The sequence below is a fragment of the Papio anubis genome, chromosome 12, assembly GCF_008728515.1.
Source record: "Papio anubis isolate 15944 chromosome 12, Panubis1.0, whole genome shotgun sequence".
NCBI lineage: Eukaryota > Metazoa > Chordata > Mammalia > Primates > Cercopithecidae > Papio > Papio anubis.
Window position 1 is genome coordinate 71,749,877 of NC_044987.1, and position 25,350 is coordinate 71,775,226.

At 43.1% G+C, this 25,350-nt stretch overlaps 1 protein-coding gene across 1 annotated transcript in view; it reads left to right on the forward strand.

The window, feature by feature from the left end:
- Positions 1 to 264: 264 nt before the first annotated feature.
- Positions 265 to 25,350, forward strand: part of PARVA (parvin alpha) — a 167,121-nt gene continuing 142,035 nt past the window's right edge. The window contains exon 1 of the mRNA XM_003910205.5: positions 265 to 510. Coding sequence (XP_003910254.3) covers positions 375 to 510 — 136 coding nt within the window. The 5' untranslated portion in view covers positions 265 to 374. The remainder of the gene's footprint in view (positions 511 to 25,350) is intronic.

Genomic DNA, 25,350 nt, shown 5'->3' on the forward strand with positions numbered 1-25,350 from the left:
CTTTGCCCCAGGCTGTGTGATGGGTGCAGAGCCTGGGTAAATGAAGCTTTCCAGCTCGAGCACTCCCAACCTGGGCACACACGGCCTCCTGTACTGCAAGTGGCAGTTTTGGGGCATCCCCCCTGCTTGGGGCAACCCAGGGGCGCAGGGCGCGGCCCCGGGAGCACAGCTCCTTCCAGGGCAGAGGGCGGTGCGAGGGAGGGAGCGAGGGAGGGAGCGAGGGAAGGGAAAGGCGAGCGTGAGCTGCCTCAAATGCTTGGAATAATTCCGCTTCCGTTTGGAAAGCCGCAGCCTCAGCCCGCCGCCGCCGCCCGCCGCGTCAGCCCAGCGCCAGCTCCGCGTCCCGACCGGCCCGCGGCTGCCTGAGCCGCGCCATGGCCACCTCCCCGCAGAAGTCGCCTTCTGTCCCCAAGTCCCCCACTCCTAAGTCGCCTCCGTCCCGCAAGAAAGATGATTCCTTCTTGGGGAAACTCGGAGGGACCCTGGCCCGGAGGAAGAAAGCCAAGGAGGGTGAGTGCGGCCAGGCAGGCCGGGCGGGCGGTAGGAGCTGGGGGGTGCCATAGGGGCCGAGGGGCCGGGGCGCTGGGGCCGTTCGGGAGCGCGCGGCGATGAGTGCGCGCGCTTCCCGGGCACGTCGGGCAGGAGCGACTCGCGCCCCACACTGAGCCTGGGGCTCGCGGGCCATCGAGGCCGCCCCGCCCGCTTGCGGCGTTGCCCTCCTGGGCCGGAGACCAGGCCGACGCCCCCGCCGGGCAGTGGGCAGGCGCCGCTTGGCGGCCGGAGGCGGCGGGACCGTAGCCCAGGCGGGGCCCCAGACCGCAGGCAGCGCGATCCGGTAGGCCCTGCCCCGCCCTCTGCGCCCGAAGGCTGGCATTTCCCAAGTTTCCGCCGCAACTTTCCTGGGCGCCGTCACTCTCACTCGTTGACTTCATTGGTCCTTAAAATCAGGTCGTTTCCTGGACCTGCTGACGTCCTCTGATAGCGGCGTCGTGGCGTTGGCCTCTTCGGATCTTTTGTCCGTCCCGAGGGCCGAGAAGGGCCCTGTTAATGGAGTAGGTGGACATCGAGTGTTTGTTGAATGAATGAGCGAAAAACTGGCAAACCTAGCATGCCCTCGGTGTAATACACGATAAACCCCCACCAAAGGAGAAAACCTGCGTGAGACACAAACATCGTCGTGGGCCTCCTCCCGCCCCACCAGAGTGAACTGAGGCGACCTTATTCTTTTTTTTTTTCAGGGTAGTTTGCATGTAGAATATTTTTGCCCATGGGCAGATTTTGCGTCCTGGTTTTTGGTTTGAAAACTGAGGTGGCAGTTCTCAAGAAGCAGTGATGTGTAGATAGAAGATTGGTGTGTAGATAGAAGTTGCTGAGTTAAAATTTTTTGTTTTAAACATTTTTTTAATTGATGCATGATGTACATAGTTTTGGGGCACATGTGATTAATACATTCATATAATTTGTAAAGCTCAAGTTGTTACAGGAAAGGGGTCCCAATCCAGAACCCAAGAGAGGGTTCTTGGATCTCACACAAGAAAGCATTCAGGATGAGTCCACACAGTAAAGTGAAAGCAAGTTTATTAAGAAAGTAGATGAATAAAAGAATGGCTACTCCATAGACAGAGCAGCCTGGGGATGCTGGTTGTCCATTTTTATGGTTATTTCTTGATGGTATGCTAAACAAGGGGTGGATTATTCATGCCTCCTCTTTTTAGACCATATAGGGTAACGTTGCCATGGCATATGTAAACTGTCATGGTACTGGTGGGAGTGTATCAATGCAGAAGACCAGTGTCTGCATTGATCACCATTTTGGTTTTGGGTTTTAGCCGACTTCTTTACTGCAACCTGTTTTATCAGCATGGTCTTTATGACCTGTATCTTGTGCCGACATCCTATCTCATCCTGTTAGAATGCCTTAACCTTCTGGGAGTGCAGTCCAGTGGGTCTCACTCAGCCTTATTTTACCTAGCCCCATTCAAGATGGAGTTGCTCTGGTTCACATGCCTCTGACAAAATCAGTGTACTTGGGATATCCATCACCTTAAATATTTGCCTTTTCTCTATGCTAGACCATTGGAATTCTAGATATTTTGAAATATACAAGAGGTTATTGTAAAATATAGTTATTTTACCAATCTAACACTAGGTCTTCTTCTATCAAATGGTATATTTGTAACCATTAATCAACTTCTCTTGCCCCCTAAAAAATGTTTTTAATAGATTGCCCGTGAATTGGAAATAACCTTTTGAAAGCTGTGATGCTGTGTAAAATGTTTCATGTTTGTAAGTCATCTTAAAGTATAAAAACGTCTTCAGTGTTCAGGATTATCAGACTTGAAGAACTAGACTTCTGTTCTTTAGATTGAAACGAGAAGCAGCAAAAACATGCGAAAGTTTCCCCACATTGGTTATTTTGGTAACCCACTGAGTAGTGTACAGTTGGTGGCAAATCATGAAACCCTGGCTTGGAAAGCTCTTTTCTAGACCAGGTTTCTAACTTATTCCTTACAGCATTCCTGACATAGTCTCATCTGGTTTAAGATGGGGCAACTGAGAAATATTGAAGCTCATGCAATAAAAAATATCTGCTACCAGGAGAACCATCTTTACCTACTCTGTAGAAAGGTTTATTTTATATTTAGCCCAAAATGTATCTCTCTGTACCTATTACTGTTGGAGCCAGAGAATGAGTCTGGGGTGGCCTTTTATTGATACCTTGCTGAAATAGGCTATCCTGCTTTCTTGAGTCTTCTCGCCACTGGGCCCAACATCCTCTATTCCTCACAGACATAATTTTAAGGTCTTTTGCATCCTGTTTCTTTAGTTTCAGTCAGGGTCCCTGCAGGAAAAAGGCCAATTTGTTGAGATTTTGAAAATAGTTTAGTGAAGGGGCTATTGACAGAGCTGTGGGCAGGGTTAAGGGAACTAAGACGGGATGCTGAGGTCCCTAGGGGCTAGCAACAGGGGGAAGCTCTTAATCACTCAGAGGCCTGAGGGACAAGGGAAGCAAATTGGAACCTATTACAAGCTGGGGCTATGGACGAGGGGCTGCTGGACTGGAACTATAGTCATAGAGGGATGCAGCCACTGTCAGAAATGTGCAGACAGAGCAAGAAGAGAGTGGCACAAGAAATGCACATTCTGCATCTTCTCTGTCTTCTTGCCCTTGCATCACCTACTGGGGCTGAACCCAGTGGGAACCCATCAGAGCAAGGGATCTGCAATATATAGGGGCAGCTTCCATAGTGCACAGAGCAGTGCGGAGAATGGATCACAGTGGGGACGGGGGAAATGGAGAATACCTAGCAGATCGACCTGTTACCAGACCTTCTCAAAGTGAGCTCTCCAGAAGTCACCATAGTACAGCTGTAGTGCAGGCCAGCCACCCCAGATTAGGACTGTCACCTCCCTTATTCTAGCACAGACACTATGTTCCTTTAATGCAGCTAAGGTTGCTTCTAACTATTCTGCCAGCCACGTCACACTGTGATCTCTCATTGAGCTTGCTATCAGCTTACTCAAAGACATTTTTATATTTGTTGCTCCTAAATCACAGCCTTCCCTATCTTGGATTTACTCAGTTGGGTTTTTGAAACCAAGTGCAAGATCTTATTTTCATCCCTGTTATATTTCACTGTAAAGTCCTGATTCGTCATTCAGTCTGTCAACTAATCCAGGGGCTGTAAATGGGTGAATGGAAGAACATAGAACCTCTTCTGAAGGGTCAGCCACCACCCAGCTCCAGCTGCTTGCTGCGGCTTATGGTATTTCTGCAAGCCCAGGCAAAGAAGGCAGTGGGTTGGTCTGAAATGACTGTCCTTAGTGAGTATGTGCTGGATCTCAATGATCAGTGCTGAAGTGATGGTTAGTAGGTGTGGGGTGCCATTAACCATCACTTCAGTAATAATAAGGCCAGGTCTTGCTCTGCATCCTGGATAAGCTCACAGCTTTGTGCTCTGTGGAATCTGCCTTCTTCCACTTTCTCTCTGGTGTTCTTGAACCTCCCATTCTTCATTCCTCAAGATCACTGCCATCAGTCTGTCCACAAATTATCTCAGTGCTTTGGTGTAGCGTTCTCATAGGCCCAAGGACTCCCATTCATTCATTTGGTACCTGCTGTGTCCCACTGTAGGACACAACAAATGGAAAGATATGATACTGGTTAGAATACAGTTGACCCTTGAACTATGTGGGGGTTATGGACATTGACCCCCTATATGGTCAAAAATCTGTGTTTAGTTTTTAACTCCCCCCAAACTTAACTACTAATAGCCTACTGTTGACCAGAAGCCTTACTGATAATAGTCAGTCAACACATATTTTGTATTATATACTGTATTCTTACAACAAAGAAACTGGAGAAAAGAAAATGTTATTAAGAAAATCATAAGGAAGGGAAAATACATTTGCAGAACTGTGCTGCATTTATCGATACTGTAAGTTTACGTCGTCTGACTGAAATGGCAGGTAACCACAGCTGCACACCTCAACCTATGGTACGTATCAAGCAATTCAACTTTTCTTATAATGTCATGACTTTTCTCTGATACTTGGGAGTACTTCTAGCATCTTTAGTGGCACTTCGTTAGAGTCCCATGGTGTTATTCAAGATTTATGGTATTTCACTAAACATGATGAAAAATATGCGAGAATCTCAAGAGATCACTTTTAACTGCTGTACGCAATTTACTGGAGAGATGAACTGTTCACGTGGAGATGATTGGTGTCATATGGTGTTTTAAGCAGATACTTGCAACTCTAGAGCTCACCACAATAGCAACAGGAGGTAGCTGTGAAATTATTATAGTAGTACAGTATGTACTACAGTTCATTTTGTGCAGTGAGGATTTAATCTTTACATTTACATTTTTTCTCATCTACAAATGGCATCACACAGTTTTTGTGTGTATGTATACATTCTGACATTTCGATAAGTTATAACTTTTTATAATAGATTTGTTTACATTTTATGGTAGTAAATGAGCAGACAGACAAGTATTGATGTATATTTTACGCATTTGTGACATGAGCAACTTTTTCTTATTTTTTTAAATATTTCTAGGCTACGTGGTTCATCTCAAGGTTTTTCTAATTGTCACAGATCTCCAAAAATATTTTCCCATATAGTTGTTGAAAAAATTTGCGTAAGTGGACCCTTGCAGTTCAAACCTGTGTTGTTCAAGGATCAACTCTAAGTCAATAATTTCATGTAAAAAAATGTCCTCCTAAGGAAACCTACATCATAGAATGACTATGAGTTTCATAAGAATGCACTCAACTAGTCATCATTCCTGTGTTTTCATAAGAAAAAACAGTATTAGAGTCCAAGAGAGAACAGGAGTTAAAAGCATGGTCTTTAGGATTAGATACATTTCAATTTGATTTCTGGTTCAATCCCTTATTTATTCTATGACTTAAGACAAGTTACTTAACCCCTGTAAGCCTCTGTGTCTTCATCTATAAAATGAGAATAAGAATTCCTTCTTTACATGGAAGTTGCGAGGTTTAAATGAGATCAACAATGTAAAATGCATTGCATGGCACAAGTAATGGTAGCTATTAAAATTGACAACTCAATTTTCATTGGTCTTTGAAATTTGAAATAGTCTTTTTGTTATGGACTGCACTGACTTTTTCAGGTTCTGTAAATAGCCTAGTAGCCCATGACTGTATGGAGCCTGTGGGACACTGTTTTGTCCCTTTAGGAGTTAAGGGATCTTTCTTTGCAAGTGAGATCCTCCGTTTTCCCAAGATGACACATTTCAGCACTTTAAAATATCTGGGCCCATTCTTATGAGTTGTAGCTTAAATGACTTTTGTTTTTCTCTGTTGATCTTTTTCATCATCTTTTGAGTTTTCAATTCCATTTCTGCTGGACATGGTCCTCCTGTGTGGATTCTTTCACTACCCTTTCAGAGTCTACTTGCCAGAGGGCCACTTTTCAACTTTCTTTCTCTGAAACTGTCCTCAAGACGTGCTCTTTCAAGGAACACCAACTTGAATGGTACCTGTCTGCTGAAGGCACCCAAATTAGGCCGGCAGCACTGGTCATTCCTGTCGTTTACCCATTCATTTAAGATTTTATCCCCCAGAGTTTTACATTTTGATCAGGACCTGAAGTATCCAATGAAGGCTTTAATTTCATAATTCTTCTAATAATACTGGTTCTGACCACTTGATTCTCATTGGCTGCCCAGTGTTGCTAGAGAAAAATCCACAAACCTTGCAACAAATTTATGGTTTCTAGAGTGAGTAGAACCCTTAGCACTGCAGAGCTTCCCTTTTCTTCTAATCAGTGTGCATTCTCATTTTTCCAAAGTACATCTTTTTTGTATAGACACGGTCTTGCTATGTTGCCCTCGTGGGTCTTGAACTCCTGGGCATATCTAACTTTTTCTTAATTTTTTTTTTTTGATACTTCTAGATCACAAAATTCATCTGTAATTTTTCCAAATTGTTGCAGTTCTCAAAAAATTTTCTAATACATTTATTTTAAAAATTTGCATATAAGTGGACTCTTGAAATTCAAACCCAAGTTGTTGTCCATAGCCCCTAAAACCCTTCCGTGGATCTTCAAATGGAAAATTGAGACCAGCTATGAGCTCCTTCAAGTTCTCTTTCTACCATATCCGGCCAGTCCCATCCATATGTGCAAATGTCTTTTTGTGCTCCCCTCCTGCCCTAGTCCCTTCCAAGAAGGTCCCTTCTCCTCTTGCTCATAAGGCCATTTATTTCAGCTTCCTCCCAGACTTGGCATAGCCAGATATGCTATTTATCATATCCCATCTTTTTTTGCCACTCTGTTGCCCTGACGTTCTGTAAATATGCTTGAGTCTTTCCCATTTGGAGAAAATCTCCTGATAACTGGTTTCCTCTTTAGCTACTCACCAGATGCCTTGAAAGAGTTATCTCTACCTGCTTCTCTTTTCTTATCTCCTAGTCACTTTCTGATCCATTATTCCCATTCTTTCAGCAATTATTTATTGAGTGCCTAACATGTACCATGCACTGTACTAGGCACTAGAAAGGAAAACAAAACAAAAACTCCTGCCTTCCTGGAGCTTACATTCTAATAGGGCAGACAGGCAATAAACAAGATAAATTGGTAATGTATGTTTTTTGTTTGAGTGGTAGTAAGTGCTAGAGAGCAAAATAAAGCAAGAAAAAGAGAAATGGAGGGTTGTGGTCTGAGGATGGTTGTCAATATTAAGTAGGATGGCTAGAGAAGGCCTCACTGAGAAGGGTAGATTTGAGTCCCAATCTGAAGGAGGTGATGGAGAGAACCATATGTATATCTTGGAAAAGAACATTACAGGTGGAAGGAATGACAGATGCAAGAATCTTGAGGCAGGTGTGGACATGGTACATTATTGAGGACCAATAAGGAGGTTGATGTGACTGGAGAAGAGAGTGAGCATGATTGTGGAATGGGGGTTGGTCCCAGGCATAACAAGAGAAAGGGGAGAGGCAGGACGTGTAGGGCCCTGGAAGCCATTGTAAAACTTGGGCCTTTACTCAGAGTTATATGGGAAGACTTGGGAAGACTTTGTGCAGAGGAATGGCGTGATCTCAATTCTGTTTTAACTGATGGTGCTAAAACACCATTGCTCAGATGGTGTTAAGTGACTGAAGCAGGCAGAGATGAAGCAAAAGATGAGATAAGGCAAAAGGTTTCTAGAATGAGGCTGGGCATAGTGGCTCACACCTGTAATCCCAACTCTTTGGGAGGCCAAGTGGGCAGATTGCTTGAGCTTAGGAGTTCAAGACCAGCCTGGGCAACATGGTGAAACCCCATCTCTACAAAAAATTAGCCATGGGTGTTGGTGCACACCTGTAGTCCCAGCTACTCAGGAGGCTGACATGGGAGGATCGCTTGATCCCAGGAGTGTGGGACTGCAGTGAGCCATGATTACACCACTGCACTCCAGTATATGTGACAGAGCAAGACCCTGTCTCAATAAATAACAAATAAATAAGTAAAGGCTACTAGAATGACCCAGCTGAGAGATGGCTGTGTTCAGGAACAGAGTGGTAGCAAGGGAAGGAGGGAGTGAGTGTCAAATTCTGGATATATTTTTAAAATACAGCAGATCTTGATGAAAGATTGGATGGCGGGTAAGAGTAGAATTAAGATGACTCCAAAGGTTTTGGTCTGGGCAACTGGAAAGATGAACTGATTTTAACTGAATTGGAGAATCCTGCAGGAGGTCAGCAACTTTTTCTGAAAGGGCCAAATAGTAAATATCTAAGGCTTTATGAGTCCTATTCAACTCTGTCTTTGCTGCCATAGACAATAGGTCAATGAACAAGTGTGGCTGGCTATGTTCCCATAAAATTTTAGTTATAGTCACTGAAATTTGAATTTCACATGATTTTCATGTGAAATTACATGAAAGATGCTTCTTTTGTTCCTTCTCAGCTATTGAAGGAAGCATTTACATGTACATGAGAATGTAAAAACCATTCTCAGCACTCGGGCTCTACAAAATAGATGGCAGCCTGCACATGACCCAAGGGCAGTAGTTTGCTGCCCCATCCTCCATTTTATTCCTCATGTCTAATCATCTTTTATGAAATCCTGCTGAGTCTACCATCTAAATATCACTGCTTTAATTCAGCCTTCACAAGTGCTCTGGATTGTTTGTTCATTTTCAAAATATTTACTCTATTTTCCACCTGAAATACTGTGTTATCCACCTAGCTAGACTTCCTGTCATGGGTCTATTTTTGTTCAACCCATTCTTCATCCTTTTGCCACTACATTGTTTTTTAAAGCATAAAGATAACTTCTTTCCAGGACAAACTTCTTAGCATGCTGTCCAAAGCCTTCACAGCTACTCCTTCCTTTACCTTTTTGCCGTCTCCTCTATTTCCCTTCCGATAAATCTCCATTTTTACCATGGGAAACCACTCTTTATCCCCCAAACACATCATGTTCTTTCATATGTTTATGCTTTTACATGCTGTTCCATATTCTGGAAAGACCTTTTTCCTTTCCTATATAACCAACTTCTATTCATTCATAAAGACCCAACTCAGAAGTCCCCTTTTGCATGAAACCTTCCCCAGTGCCCCCAGGAAGAGTGAGAGGCTTCCTCCTCTGTGGTCCCACAGTGCCTTGTCTATACTCTGTGGTAGCACTGGTCATGTTGCATTGCAGCCACTTGTCACACACTATGGTGAGAGCCCTCCTGCTTACCATAATATCATCAAACACATAGTTATTAGAATTTCTGTGGAATGAATTTCCCCATATTTACTTTATGAAAATAGCCCACCATTAGCTGGCCATGTAATCTTAGACAGGTCTCTTCCCCTTTTGGTGTTATTTGCCCATTTCTAACATTAGAACATTAGGCTAAATAACCTCTTAGGCCCTTGCTGCACTGGTATTCTATGATTTCTGAGCTGTTATTTCACCCGGCTTCTCTCACATTCAGTTTTATTGTCTGTGTAGGGTGCTCTGGGAATTACATAATCACAAAGACCTCTTTCTTTCCTCTACTAATGAAGGTACCTCTGTGTCGGGAGGAGGAGATGGATACCAGGATAAGTGGGCCCTGGCCCAAGGACACCTCCATATTAGGAATCAGCCTTCTTGTCTCATGGAATATCTCTATTTGGTTAACAAGCACAGTTCATAATTATGTTCCAGCCATTAGTCCAGGAGAAGAGATGAAATCCTCATATAAACATTTGTAAGCATCTAAAATCTCCACTCACTGTCATGGTACAAAGAACAACATTTGAGGTAAGCCCTACAATCATTTCAAAAATAAAATACTTTTAAAAAGTAGATGTAAACACATTCTGTTAGGTTTTCAATAGGTTGTGCAGCCTGAAATCAGTAGGAAATTCAATGAGGGCTTTGCCCAAGGACCAGAGCACTAGCACAAGGAGACCTCCTCCTGCATAGGCCCTGGGCAGTGTCCTTTCTTTTTTGTTTTTGTCTGCAGACGCCATGAGGGGAGCCATTGTGGTATCTTTGGTGCCTAGCATACTACCTAGTACTTAACCAATGCTCCCTAAAATGCTTCTTAACTAACTGTCTGAATCATCACTGGGCATCTTATTCCCGTTGAGGGAGTCCCCAGGTTACCCCAAACTCTGCTCTAACCTTGGATGACTCTTCTGGTCCCCAGATTCCATCCAGGTCACTATTTTTGAGTGTGTGTGTGTGTGTGTGTGTGTGTGTAGCTTATGAAAATGCCTCATCCCTGCCCCCAGGATGGGGGAAGACGTTGTTGGTTAATCCTGTTATTTGACAAAGGCCTGTGAGACCAGAGGGTCCTAGAGTCCATGGGCACTGATTCTGCAGTGGCAGCAGTGAGCCTGGAGGAGGTGCGTCGGGGTAGGGGAGGGGGGTGACCAGATGGAACGTGAAGGCCAGTTGACTTCTTTGTTTTCATCCAGAAAAGCTTGCTTTTCAGAAATGGCTTAGTACATATTCATATGAAGGAGGACTATGGTAAAAGAGCCCAATAGCAAGATTTAGGAGAGATAAGTGATGTACAGACCAAAACTCCATAGGAGAGATTAAGAGTTCCCTTAATTCCCCGAAGTCTGTCTCATTCTCCCTCCCACACCTATTCCATTCCCTCTTGCCCATCTCAGCTTCATTTCCTCACTAAAGTGCAAAATGAAGGCAACTGAAAATCAGCCAGACACAGAGCCACTATCATTCCTCCTCAGCAAGAGTCTCCTCACTTCAGCCCTCCCCCAAAAGACAGAACTTACCAAGAGGAGAAGATGGCTGGAGGGCACACCTTTGGTGAGCTTTGCCTAGCCTCAGTTAATTGCAGCTGCTTAATTTTTGTTCAGGCCTGGGACAAATGTTAGCTTGGTGTGTGGATCGCCATAGGACTTACCTAAAATCTGGTTCTACTAGCATTTACTAAGTGATAATGTAGCAGGACGAGCTGCAGACAAAACTCCTCAGACACTGAGTTAAAGAAGGAAGGGGTTTATTTGGCCAGGGGCATCAGCAAGACTCCTGTCTCAAGAGCCGAGCTCCCTCGAGTGAGCAATTCCTGTCCTTTTAAGGGCTCACAACTCTAAGGGGGTGCACGTGAGAGGGTTGTGATCGATTGAGCAAGCAGAGGGTACATGACTGGGGGCTGCATGCACCAGTAATTAGATCCGAACAAAATAGGATAGGGATTTTCACAGCGCTTTTCTATACAATGTCTGTAATCTATAGATAACAAAACCAATTAGGTCAGGGGTCGATCTTCAACTACCAGGCCCAGGGTGTGGCACTGAGCTGTCTGCCTATGGATTTCATTTCTGCCTTTTAGTTTTTACTTTTTCTTTCTTTGGAGGCAGAAATTGGGCATAAGACAATATGAGGGGTGGTCTCCTCCCTTATCCCCCCTCTTTGAGACTCTCACTCAATAGTGGGAGTTCTCACTTTCATTTTTACTACCTATGTCTTCTTGCAAGACAGATTGATAGTGATTCATATTGTACACTTGTGCTGAAGCATTTTGGTGAACTAAGGTAGTGATGAAGCTTTTTATCATTTGAAGAAGTACAGGTAGCAAACAAGGGAGCAGTAAGTAGGTTCCTATTACTATTACAACTCTTATTATAAGAGTTTTAAATCTTCCTAGCACTGGGAACCATTTTCTAAACATGGCCTTAGGATCAAATCCATGCCACACTTGCATGGGCACATGTGCCAGTTTTGTCATATCTCTAACTATGTCTTCAACTACTTGCCCTTGATTATCTGTGTGTAGGCAGCAATTAGTAAAGTTAAATTTCATATAGACCTCTCCTTCAGCTGCTAGCAAGTAGTCAAAAGCTCATCTATTTTGATAGATAGCATTTCTCATCTGAGTTTCTTGCCGGGCCAGAATAGTCAAGGCTCTGCCGGTTTTATTAGTGATTATTTTTAAGACAGCTTGTAACCGTATGATTTGGTTGATCATGTAAATGGGGGTATGGTATCCTCACGAGCCATCTTGTGCCTAAGTAGCAGGCTTATAATATTGTATGATTCTCTTAGAGGGCCATTTATCATTTTCTTCAATTTCCTATAGCTGTACTTATCTTTTTGCAGGAAGCATAGACAGGGAAGCCTAGGAATTCACCTGTTTTTATGGGCAGTAGGAAGAAAGATGGTTTAATAGTGCCAGTAACACAACTACCTGCCTAGTGGTCAGATAATTTGGCGATAACTCTATGCCCACATATCCAGTATAATCCAGTGGGGGCTGTCCAGTCCCAGTGGGACTCTGGGTGGGTCCACACGGTTTGCAACTTTGGGAATTTACTAAATTGATTTCTCTCTGTGTGATTTGAACTCCACCAAGTGACTGTTTTTGTGGTACTGTTATACAGTTTCTGTCTCAGACAACTAAGTCATCCTATGGGGTGAGTGAATTCTTTTCCTTCTCTACCTATGGAATATTGTCCAATAATTGAGGCTTTTAGGACCCAGAAATTATCAAGGTGATTCTTTAGAGCCAGGAATTCATCAGGAACTGAGTCTGTAGGTACTAATTCTCGGGCTTCCTATGGCCATTGATCTCCTATTACAGTTCCTCCACATACATGACATGAAGTGACATTGAGAGACTGTGCTACATGCTCGGCTAATTGCAAAAACAAAACAAAAAAATTCTTGTTTTTCCTGGAATTTCTGGTACTGGCACATTTAATTCATCATAGAAAGTTTGAAATACTGGCTCAGGAGAGCGTTTGTAAACTTCTCCTCAAACCAAGATATTTATTCAAGGATCCAGTCCGGCCCTGTCGATTCCTAAGGTCACACGCTCCTCTTTTTTTCAGCGAGGATCAAGGGGATTGGTTATTACTAGCTCTAAGGGGTTACATTGTCCCTTAGTACAGGAAGGGCCATTTTTTCATTTCTGAAGGTGGGCTGGATCCTTTTCATTTCTTTTTTTAATTTAAGTGGCCTAAATGACACAAGACTAGTATTTACATTTATTTCCACACAGTCCTAATTTATGACAGATGTACTTATTTTCTGCCATATAGCCTCTTTTTAAATTAAGAGAACCATACCTTATTCCTAACTTGTTACTATTAATGACAGCACAGGCATCAAATTTTAAAGTGACTTGTTTGGGCACCTCTTTTTCTTCTGTTTTGGCTAACACTTTACTCGTATCATTTATGAGCCTTCACTAGTCCCCAGTCCTTAATCTTATTTTAAAAACTGTGGTCATGGGAGGCTCAGATGGGGCATAACACACATCAGGTTGGTCATTTCCTGGGCTACATACCTTGTATAGAATAACATTATACAAACAAGTTCTTTTTAGAGTTCCGGTACATTTACAATAACTATAAAATAATAGGACCATAGCAACCTTTTGTCCTACCTCAGTGACTTGATGTGTACACTGGGAGCAGTCCTCAGTCTGAGGAAGGTCAGTTGAAGTCCTTACTGTAAAAGTCTAAATTTTAAGGAACATGAATCCTGCGATGAGTTTTCTCATGCTTTGGCCGTGCGTGGACCAGTCAGCTTCCGGGTGTGACTGGAGCAGGGCTTGTCATCTTCTTCAGAGTCACTTTGCAGCGGTTGGCGAAGCTGCTCCCGTCCACATACCACTCACAGTCTACTGATGTTTAAGGATGGTTGCGGAGGTTGGGCCTGCTAGAGTAAACTGAATCCAACACCTCTACACAGTTATGTTCAACTGGGCTCTCTGATACCGGGAGCAAGGTGGTGGGGTTTAGGGTGTTGCAAACTTCAGTGGTTATGTGGGGATTTTCACCTAGCAAGCTTTGGTACTTGGTTAATCTAGCATTTGTTAACTAATGATGTCCTTTGGTAGTCATTAAAGTTACCACAGCATGGGGGGGCCTTTATATTCAGGTTTTGCCTAAGGGTTAGTTTATCTGCTTCTTGTGCTAACAGGGCTGTTGCTGCTAGGGCTCTTAGACCTGGAGGCCAGCTTTTGGAAATCCTGTCTATTTGTTTTGAGAGATAGGCCACTGGCCTTGGCCAGGGCCCCACAGTCTGGTTTAAAACTCCAACTGTCATTTTTTCACTTTTTGACACATAGAGTATAAAGAGTTTTGTCAGGTCGGGTAGCCTCAGGGCTGGGGCTGACATGAGTTTTTCTTTTAACTTATGATAAGCTCGTTGCTGTTGGTTGTAATAGATGTAGTTTATCTAATCTACATTTTTATTAACTGTCACCCACCAAAATATTGACTTAAATCCTGCAGCTATTTGATTTCAAGCTTTAAATTGATCTGGTATTCCTCGTGGGATTCCAATTGTGTCTAAATAGACATGAGAGTCGAAAGACCTATAAGGGGCTTCTCTCGCTTTACAATGTCTTATTTTTTTTTCTTCTGGTTGGTGAAATGCCAGGGTGAAAGGGATAGCCAATTGGGCTATAAAGCACAAGTGCCACTCCAGTTATTCAGCAGAGTGCCTAGTAAAGGTCCACCACAATACCACCATACATCTGCTTGGGGATGAACAAAGGCTAACCGATTGATAAGCTCTTGAAAATTCTTAAGCTCACTGCATCCTTTCAGGTCTCCAGGGAACGCTAAGTTTCCTCCCTGTCGTGAGAGACACATAGTGAACTTAGTGTTGGGAGACGGAGGCTGGATGGCCTTTGGGGGCTGACCCGCAGGGTGCTGGACTTTGGGATATAGCAGAGAGAGAGCTTGGCATGACTTATTACTCCAGGCTGTAGAATCCTGGAAAAGAGCTACCATGCAGCCTACGCCTTGTCGACTAGAGGACCGCCTTAGTGGAAAGGGGACAATCTGGGCCTCTGGCCTGCCATGTGCACAAGCATAACAATTGTTTTTGTTTAACGTGCAGATAGAATATTTGATCCATTTTAACCAGGCATTTGCATGTTGGTATCCTGTCTTAATTCCTAAGGTTTGTTTGAAGTCTTTAACTTCTGTGATCCTCTAGTAAAATGAATGTATGGTTTTAGGAAATTACAAAAACCGTTTGGGGCAGTCCATCCTTGCTCTGTAGTGATCCACAGAACGTTGGACTAACTATGGCATGAAAGCTCTACATTGGGGGGCAAGACTCCTGGTTGGCACTGGGGTCTTTATCAAAATCTCCCTGGATTACATGGTTTTAGTTTACTAATGCCCAGTCTGAGGAGAGTCAGGAGGGACAGAAGTACTTTTCTGAAGTAGAGAGCTGTCTTTGACTTGGCAAGTCCTCACCGTGTATAGCAAGGCAAGCATTAAATGCAATAGTTTGAGGCGAAATTGACTTGGTTACGTTAATAACTAGATGGTCAGCAATAGACTAGGAAAGAAGAAAGAGTAATAGAATAGATGAAAAGAGTTAAATTTTTCTTAGCTTTAGTTTGGTAGGGTTTTCCCCTGGGACTATGGCCTACAACTCTGGAGGGGGTGGCATTTTCTTGACTCGGGTGTGATGAGTCCATCTTTTTTTTTTTTTTTTGCTGTATGCACAGCGGTCTTGGTGGTTAGCAGCACAAGGTAGAGTCCTTCCTAGGCTGGCTTGAGTTTTTCTTCTTTCCATCTTTTGATGAGAATGTGATCTTCAGGCTGGTGCTGGTTTACCAGAAATTCTAGGGGTAGTACATGTGCTAAAAGACTTCTAGTTTTTGAGAGAAAGGAAGGTGGAAGATAAACCAAGTATATAATTTCTAAGAAATTTACCTTTTGTTTTAAATGTGGGGACCTTGGCTGTGGACTTTATAGTCCTTGGTGCCTTTTTACTGAGAGATTTCCTTTAGCACCTATTTTTATTAGTTTTTAAACCAAAGAAAGCCAAATACTATTTTACATTTAACAATGCTTCTCGTATGATTTTTATACCAGATAAGCTAAATTTTATTTTTATATTGGTGTGTTATTAATGTTAAACCTAATTTTAATAAAACCTTGTAGACATATTTATCTGATTTTTAATGTTTGACCATAAGGTAAGATTTTATAGACTCTTTTTAACCTTTTATAATTTTTGCTAAAGAGCAGGTTGGTGCTTTAAGAAAAACCTGTTATGCTTTTACTTTAATGTCCAGTTCACAGAAAAACTGGATGATACTTCTTTAACTTTAGCTAATATGTTTATACACAGAATTTTCTTTAAAATTAACATTTAAAAACTTGCTTAAACCTTCAAAAGAATAATTTTTTTTAAACTTTTTAATGTAGGTAAAAATGTACATTCTTATGCCTCCTTATAATCCTTTTACCAAAGGTATATTTTACTTTTCTTATACATCTTGCATATAAACTGTTTTATTTTTCAATAGTTTTACATTTAGGAGGCCTAGCTACTTTTAAATTATACAGCATTTTTTGCATAAATTTTTTAACACACTTTTTTAATAACTTTTTTTTTCTTTCATGACTTTTACAGGCAATTTTTCGACATGCCTTAACTTTCTGGCTTATTGCAAACATTTCTTTCTTTAAACAACCAGTTAATTTATTTCAGGACAAGAATTTACCACATAACACTCCTTTTATATAAATTCCACCCCCCCCTTTTTTCCTTTTTTTTCCTGAAGATGATAACCATTCTTTTCCAAAGTGAACGTTTTTTCATGTCTGTGGACTAGACTGTCTAAGGCCACAATAATAGAAGTTACTATAATACATGCTACACTGTTAACTTTTAGCAAACTTTACTTTTGTTGAAAACCTTGTAAGTTTGGGATTTTAATTATCCTTTGCTACTAATAAGACCTTGTTTTGTCCAAATTAGAATTGGTATAGATGGCTTTTTTTTTTTTTTTCCCCAATTACCCGGGAGGAACCATCGATCATCCTGTCCTGAAGGGAGTTCCTCCTAGGTCTGGTCAGACCTTCGTATGATAATTAAGATTTAGATCCCCGTTAGGAAACCTGCTGGGTTAAGGGAATTTTCAGTGGTTAATGTTAAATCCATCTTCCTTCCTTCCTTCCTTCCTTCCTTCCTTCCTTCCTTCCTTCCTTCCTGTCTTTGACTTTGTCTCTCTCTGACTTTCCTTTTGCCTCTCTTTTTCTCTCTCTGCTTCTCTCTTTTTCTCTTTCTCCTTGACTCCTTGTTTGTCTGTCTCTTCCTCTCTCTTTTTGCCTCTTTTCTTCTCTATCTCTTTCCTTTCTCTCTCTCTGCTGGTCTTTCCTTGCCTCTGCCAGCTGCTTATGCTGCTGTTCTCTCAACCACTGTGTGTTAGGGGCAGGGAGTCTAAAACCACCTGTAACCAAGTGTCTATGTACGGGAGCTGGTCTGAGTGCCCTGGCTTACAGGTTACCTTGTGCCATACCTTTGAAACAGGGGACCTGTCCAGGCTTCCTTCTAATGGCCAATGTACCTCTGATGCTGGCCAGTCTATCTTACACAAAGTTTTAAGTTTTCCTGGTGTCATAGTACTCCATAGTCTCCTTTAAATCCTTTTTTTTGAAATTTTTCAACATAGTTCCTAGTGGGGTGGGCTTACTTTGTGCCTCACCCATGTTTCCTCGAGACAAAACACTACGCTCACTACAAAACAAAGAATGGGTAAAAAGGACACACACACACTTTTGCAGTTCATACCAAACCAAAATCAAAACCAAAATCGGAGTATCCAGAAATCTAAGCCAGGTCAAAACTAAAACCAAAGTATCAAGCAATCCAAGTCACGTCAAAGACAAAAACCAAAGTGCTGGTACAGGCACACCGTGGGTGATCAGGCCACGCTTCCACTCAAATGGAGTAGGCAAGCTCCCAAGACTGGTCCTGTCAAGCATTTCAAACCAAGTCAAAACCAAAACCAAAGTGCCAATAAAGGCACACCGTGGATGATCAGGCCACGCTTCCACTCAAATGGAGTGGACAAGTTTCAAAGACTAGTCTTAAAGTTTTAGATGTCCAGACTCCAAGTGCCCATTCCTTCCCGGTGTTCAGCTACTGCATTGATCCTCCACAGGAGCCTGCCACACACTGCTTGGGCGAGGCATCCCACCGGGACAAATGCCTACCTGGGAGCACTCTGAGGAACCATGTCGCTTGGGCTGGTCGGAGTCTCCTGCAGGGATGTTCCACAGGGCAGGCTTAAGCCACCTAAGGAGCTGCCTCGACCGTCTGCCAATCACCTTGCTTCCTGGTCAGGGAACCAAGAAATGTAGCAGGACGAGCCACAGACAAAACTCCTCAGACACTGAGTTAAAGAAGGAAGGGGTTTATTCGGCCAGGGGCATTGGCAAGACTGCTGTCTCAAGAGCTGAGCTCCTCGAATGAGCAGTTCCTGTCCCTTTTAAGGGCTCACAACTCTAAGGGGGTGCACGTGAGAGGGTCGTGATTGATTGAGCAAGCATGGGGTACGTGACTGGGGGCTACATGCACTGGTAATTGCATCGGAACAAAACAGGACAGTGCATTTCTATACAATGTCTGTAATCTATAGATAACATAACGGATTAGGTCAGGGGTTGATCTTTAATTACCAGGCCCAGGGTGCAGCACCGGGCTGTCTGCTTGTGGATTTCATTTCTGCCTTTTAGTTTTTACTTTTTCTTTCTTTGGAAGCAGAAATCGGGCATAAGATGATATGAGGGATGGTCTCCTCAATAATTCTGTTTGCTTGGAACAGGCCAGCCTGCCAAAGCCTTAGTAAACCGACTTGTGACCAGTGTCATTGTCTTTGCTTCGAACCAGCTTTAGGGCAATGAGAGGCCATGAATGGAAGAGGCAGTGAACTTTTATCAGCTTGAACAGAAACATTCTTAATGACTGCACACTCTTGGGGGAAAGAAGAATGAATCAAATCATTTACCATCTGATTTTTTTAATAAAAGTTTTTCCTTCCCCATTATAAAATTAGCCCATGCTTATGGGATTTATGGAAAAATAGATAAAACCATTGTGCAGAGTTCCAGCTCTCAAAGGCAACAGCTATTAGTGTTTTGCTTCATTTCTTTCTATTCTTTATTATAATTTTTTTCTTTTTTAGTATTGTGAGTATACTATGTATGTTGTAAAGATAAGTTTTTTGTCTTTGTTCTTCATTTATTATGATGTAAATATTATTGTGTTATAAATCTTATTAAACACAATTTTATAGGCACATAATAGTCCATTGAGTGATTTTCTTGTTTACTTTGGTCTTCATTTTTTTTTCTTCTGTAAATAATGCAACCTAAAGCTTTTTTAAAAAAAATTAAGAGTACTTTCCTTTGGATAAAGTCCTAAAAGTGCAATTACAGGGCCAGAGTGTGATAATTAGCTTGTTTATCATCAGTAGGTTAGAACTGATAGCCAAGAAGAAATGATTGCTGTTAAGTCTGAGTGATTGCTCTGATAGGTTGCTTGGAAGTTAAAATCAACATTGTGAGGCTGAAAATTTCTATTTGCTTTGGGCTGGAAGGGCCAGGTTACCTAAGAGGTAGGATGGGAGGGTGATGGGTCAGGGAGAGATTTCCAGCCTGGCCACTAACGTGCTCAGAGGCAGGCCTTTGTTTGAGAATGTTCTCTATGGCCATCTTTCCATCCATATATGGCCCTGTGTATCACCCGTGTCTACTCCCTTCTGACAGAGCCCAGGGTGTGGCTGCCTTGGGAAGTGCCATCCTTGAAGCTGCCTGGGAAGCACCACCACCATCCCCTCTTCCCCTCTGAGCCCTAGCCACTCCTGTGTGAGACCCAGTGGAGGTCTGGTCAAGAAATCTCTTTCTCTTGCACACTTTTCTCCCCACCTCCCAGCTTCTGAGTTCTTGGACTTACTCCGAACTTGGCAATTACAGACACATGGGAGATAATTGCAAGACAGTGGGCTGAGTGCTGCAGTAGACGCATTTAAGTGGAACCCTTAGGAGACATGGTGATTTCAAGCTGGGTCTTGAAGCCAGCAAAGGGATCCCCTCCCACCCATTTCCCCTCCAGGGCAACAAGAGAAGGGATGGGCTTTGGGAACCTGAGTTTCAGCTCTGTTTTGACAGAGTGGGTTGGGCTGATGCCTCAGGGGCTCAGTTTCCTCTACCTGCATTAGAAGTCAGTAGGCAGGTATCTCATTGCATCTCTGAAGAATGGATCTGAGCTAGTTGGAGCATGTTATTATCACACCTGACACCTCAGGGAATGTTTCTGGGGAATCACTGGAGGAGGTGGATGCTCTCCCTGGGAGGGATGTGTCAGGGCATTTATTTCATCATTGAATCATACTCCTTTCCATTCACTCATTCCCTCATCTCTTTTAAAATCCAGAGGCAATGCACCTCTTCTACTCTGAAAAGCAGCCTGGCTCTGAGGAGCCGTGAATGAGGCTCTTCATGAAAATGCAGCCCATCTCCTGGGGATGATGATGAACTACCAAGGGGCACGGTTGGGGGCCTGTTTCTGCTCCTTTGGTGACACGAACCCAGGTGGAGCAGACTATGTGCTCGTTTCTTTCCAGGATACATTCATAGGCAGAATCCTTAGTCTGCCAATTGCAGTATTACATTGACTTTTCAATTCACAATGATTATTCTGAAAGCAGTTTTTGTCTTGACCAGCATGGTTTTGGCTGTGGGATGTGTTGGGAGCTCCTGGTGGGGATGGGGAAGGAGAGAGGAATTCAGGAGGGGTCTGTAGTTCTAATCACCATGTTTAGGAAGCAGGGCACACCAGGTCTGTTGAAGTGGACAGTGAGATGGCAGGGTGCAGAGACTCTGTGCAGAGAATTCTTGGCATCTCTCGAGTGCCTGAGTCCTGAATCAAGGAGACTCCTCAGAGTCCAGGGTGAGGTCTCAGATTCAGAGACATGGGGACAGAAGCTGGCAGAATGTAGCAGGCAGGTTACGACCCTAGCTGAGTAGGTAAGGAGCAGAGGCTGCTGTAGTCTCTATGTGGAATCAGAACTCCTGGCCCTACAAAGTAGAGGTCAGTGGGGAGGCTCACAAAGGGACCCTGGTTCTTGCCTCCCTCACCCCATTCTCCCACACTTGAGACTTGAAAATAAACTTTCCTCTCTGTTGGGAAGGGTTTTCCTATTTACTATGAGGCTGAGCTCTCCCTGGCTCCCAGCCCTGGTGAGGCAGACCTGCAGATGACAGGTAATTAATAATGACAGCTGGGAGAAGTTGGGGCAGCAGGAACCAACAGTTTTGATGCTGTTTGCAAAACACAGGAGGAGGGTAACACAATTCCATTTTAAAGCAGCTCTCAGGATATAAGCAAGTCCTGAAATAGTCCCATGTAAGGAGTAGCAGCTGCCTCTTGGCTGAGTGTTGCAAGGCCTCTCTTGGTGGGCTCAGCAGCTCCTTCAGCACATGCCCAAGTTCCCAGAGAACAGAATGATCCCTTCACCTGCATTTCCTCCATGGCCATCATTACAGTAAATTGCAAGGCTCTCATGATGACTATAGAGAGGCAGATTGATTTGTTCCTTCTGATTGTCACTGTGCTGAACGTGGCTGGGGTGATGGGCACCCAGATTTCACACCTTATAATGGCCCTGCCAGGGTGGATGTTAGCACAATTGGGACCTGACGCTTCAATAAATCTGAGACATTCTGCTGTGGAGATCAAAGTTCGGAATTGCTTAAATTGGTGTTGGAGCAGGTGGGAAACAGGAGTCCAGGACCATGAATTGGCTAGATGGCAATTGTCGTTCAGTTTGTGAGATACTAATGTCGCCTCTTCAGATGATATGACATCGATTTAAGTAATTTGGGCTTCCAGCTACCTAGCCCTTTCAGTATTACTGGTTCTGGGAAGTGTGATTCATGGTTTAGCTTATGCTCTTGTGTGAAAAAGAAAAACAGCACCCCTGCTTGTATCTCTGGGGTTGGAAGGTTGTGTTTGTGCAGGGTTGGTATCAATGGGTTATCAGTTTTCACGTGAATGTGGATGACAGTTTCATCTCCTACCTGCATATGCTGCTAACTCCCCAAGCTACACTTCCAGCCGTGACCTCTCATCTTCACTTCAGACTCATTAGCATGTGTGTGTCATGTCATTGTCACTTGCACACAGAAATGGACCTGGATTTTAACACAGAGCCCGGAATTCCAAAGACTTCTTATGAGCTGGGAACGTGCCCTGCCTTCTGATGGAAGCTCAAGTCCAGAGGAGAGGTGGTCTGATCCATTTGGAGGAGTGGGAACTTTTTTAATATAGCTGCTTTATTGAGATACAATTCACCCATTTAAATGACATAATTCAGTGGTCTTTAGTGTATTCATAGTTGTGCAATCATAGCCACAATCAATTTTAGAGCATTTTCATCATCCCCAAAAGCAACCCTGTACCCATTAGCAGTCACTCCTCCTCCCCTCCCCATTTCCTAACCCCAAGTCATCACTAATCTACTTTCTGTTTCTCTGGATTTGCCTACTCTGGACATTCCATGTAAATGGAATAATATATATTGTTATAATAATGTAATAATATATAATATATGGAATAATGGAATAATACATGGAATAATATATGGTGTTTTGTGACTGGCCTTTTACACTTAGCATAATATTTTCAAGGTTTCATCTATGTTGTAGCATGTATCTGTACTTCATTCCTTTTTTGTTAAATTTCCTGAGGCAGAATCTTGCTCTGTCACTCAGGTTGGAGTGCAGTGATACGATCTCAGCTCACTGCAACCTCCGCCTCTTGGGTTCAAGCAATTCTCTTGCTTCAGCCTCCCAAGTGGCTGGGGTTACAGGCACCTGCCACCAGGCCCAGCTAATTTTTGTATTTTTAGTAGAGACGGAGTTTCACCATGTTGGCCAGGCTCATCTCGAACTCTTGACCTCAAGTGATCTGCCTGCCTTGACTTCCCAAAGTGCTGGGATTACAGGCGTGAGCCACCGCACCTGGCCATTTCATTCCTTTTTATGACTAAAAAATATTATTTGAATATGCCACATTTTGTTTATCAGTTGATGGACACTTGGATAGTCATACTTTTTGGCAATTGTGAATAATGTGACTATGAATTTTCATGTACAAGTTTTGGTGTGGACACATATTTTTCTTTGTCTTAGGTATATACCTAGGAGTATACACTGAAGTGTATTTTAAAATTTTACAGAGTTCAGTGCACATGTCCTCAGTCCTGAGCCTTATGAGATGTCTGGCTGTTAACCCCAAAAGGTGCACACTGGATCTCCTTCTCCCATTTTGTAACCCTGACTGGGACACCAGAGACATGCTGCATCTTGTATTAGGTGTGTTTCATCTTGCAGCGTGGTTGTGCTCCGGAACTATTTCCTGTGAAGAAAATTGTTACAATCCCATTACATCACTGGCTTTTATTGTTAAGTTGGAAATTGTTGGCTGGAAACAATTTTAACCCCAAATTGTAAAAAAAAGAAAAAAAACCCAGAAAACTAGCGAAGATTTACACGTAAGTGAAACGTAGACATTCTCGATGATGTACCATTATTTTTCAAATAATACTAGTATTAATAACAACAATAATGTAAGTACATCAGGGACAAGCACTTATAAAGTGCGATTATGGGCCAGGTAATGTGGTAGCTTTTTTTTTTTTTTTTTTTTTTTTTTTTTTTTTTTTTGAGACGGAGTCTCGCTCTGTCGCACAGGCTGGAGTGCAGTGGCGCAATCTCGGCTCACTGCAAGCTCCGCCTCCCGGGTTCCCGCCATTCTCCTGGCTCGGCCTCCCGAGTAGCTGGGACTACAGGCGTCCACAACCTCGCCCGGCTAATTTTTTTTTTATACTTTTAGTAGAGACGGGGTTTCACCGTGGTCTCGATCTCCTGACCTTGTGATCCGCCCGCCTCAGCCTCCCAAAGTGCTGGGATTACAGGCATGAGCCACCACGCCCGGCCTGTGGTAGCTTTACATCTGTTGACATATTTGGTCTTCCTAACAACTCACAAAATAGGTATTAGTATTATTAGCATCTTAGCCCCTTTACAGATGAGGAAACTGAGGCACAGAGAGGCCAGGTAACTTGCCCAAAGTCAAGACTAGTGTACTAGTTAAGATAACATTAGCTGCTATAACAGATAAGCCCCAAGTTCTTGGAAGCTTAACATAATAAGCTTATTTCTTGCTTACAGCAGAACCTAGTGGCATTGTTTTTGATTGAGTTGTCTTCCACATGGTCATTCAGAGATCCAGGCACCTTTCATCTAATGGCTCTACCTTCCTGAAGGTTTTTCAAATCCTTATCACTCAGCTGGTGGGTGAGAAAGAAAGCGGGGACTCAGTGGGAGGTCTTGGGGGACCAGCCTGAATGTGGTATATGTCACATCTGCCACTTCCCACTGGCCAGAACTTAGCTATGTGGCCACACCTAAGTGCAAGAGAAATATAATTTTGTTCTTGGCCCTGGGGGAAAGGAAATGGGTTTGGGCAAACACATGTTTCATTTTGGCACTGGTAGCAAGTGGAAGACATGAATTTGAACCCAGACAGTCTGGCTCCAGAAGCTCACTCTTGAGTGGCACACTCCTCTACCTTCCTCTGAATAGTAGCTCAGAGGTCTGGGGAAATGTGTGGTTGTACAGGTTTTTACTCAGTTTTCTTCCCACATAAAACTATATTTGGTTGCCTGGATGCTGTTGAAGTCATTGCCTTTTAGAAAAAGAGAAACAATAAAAACCAATATTAATCAAGTATTTACCCTATGCCAGGCACTGTTCTAAGCATTTCACACTTACTGTTTTATTGAATTTTTACAAAACCCTATGGGATAGGGAATTACTATTTTCATTTTTCAGGTGAGGAAACTGAAGCAGAGAGCTTGGTTCCATGTCCAAGGCCATATTATTAGTAAGAGGTATCACTAGGCTTTGAATGCCCCCACACAACTACTGTGCCAGGAAGGAATTGAAGGGAAGAAGAAAGAAGATGAAAAATCCAGAGCCACAATTCAAAGTCAAAACCCAGCTAGTTGTTTGAATCCTGCTTCAAACAAATCAACTTCTACAAGTCACTGAATGAGACTATCAAGAAAATGTAAACACTCACGGGAGATCTGATGATATTAAGGAATCATTGTTAAACGTACTGGGTATAAGAATGATGTTGTGGTTATCTCACCAAAAATGTCCTTGTCTTTTCAAGGTACATACTGAAATGTTTGTGGGTGACACAATAAAATGTCTAGGATTTGCATCAAATAATGCAGTGTAGGGGTCAAGGTAAAGATGGAATCAAGAGTAGGTACAAGTTGTTCCTTACTGTAGAATGGTGGTGGGTTTGTGGAGGGTGGTGTGGTATTCTGTCTACTCTGGGTATATCTGAAATTTTCCATTATGATTACAATCACCCCCTGTATACACAAGAGATTGGTGCCAGGACCCTTGTGTATACCCAGATCCGAGCACACTCAAGTCCTGCAGTCAGCTCTGTGGATCCACCTATATGAAAAGGCCCTGCGGGCTGGGCGTGGTGGCTCAAGCCTGTAATACCAGCACTTTGGGAGGCTGAGGTGGGCAGAT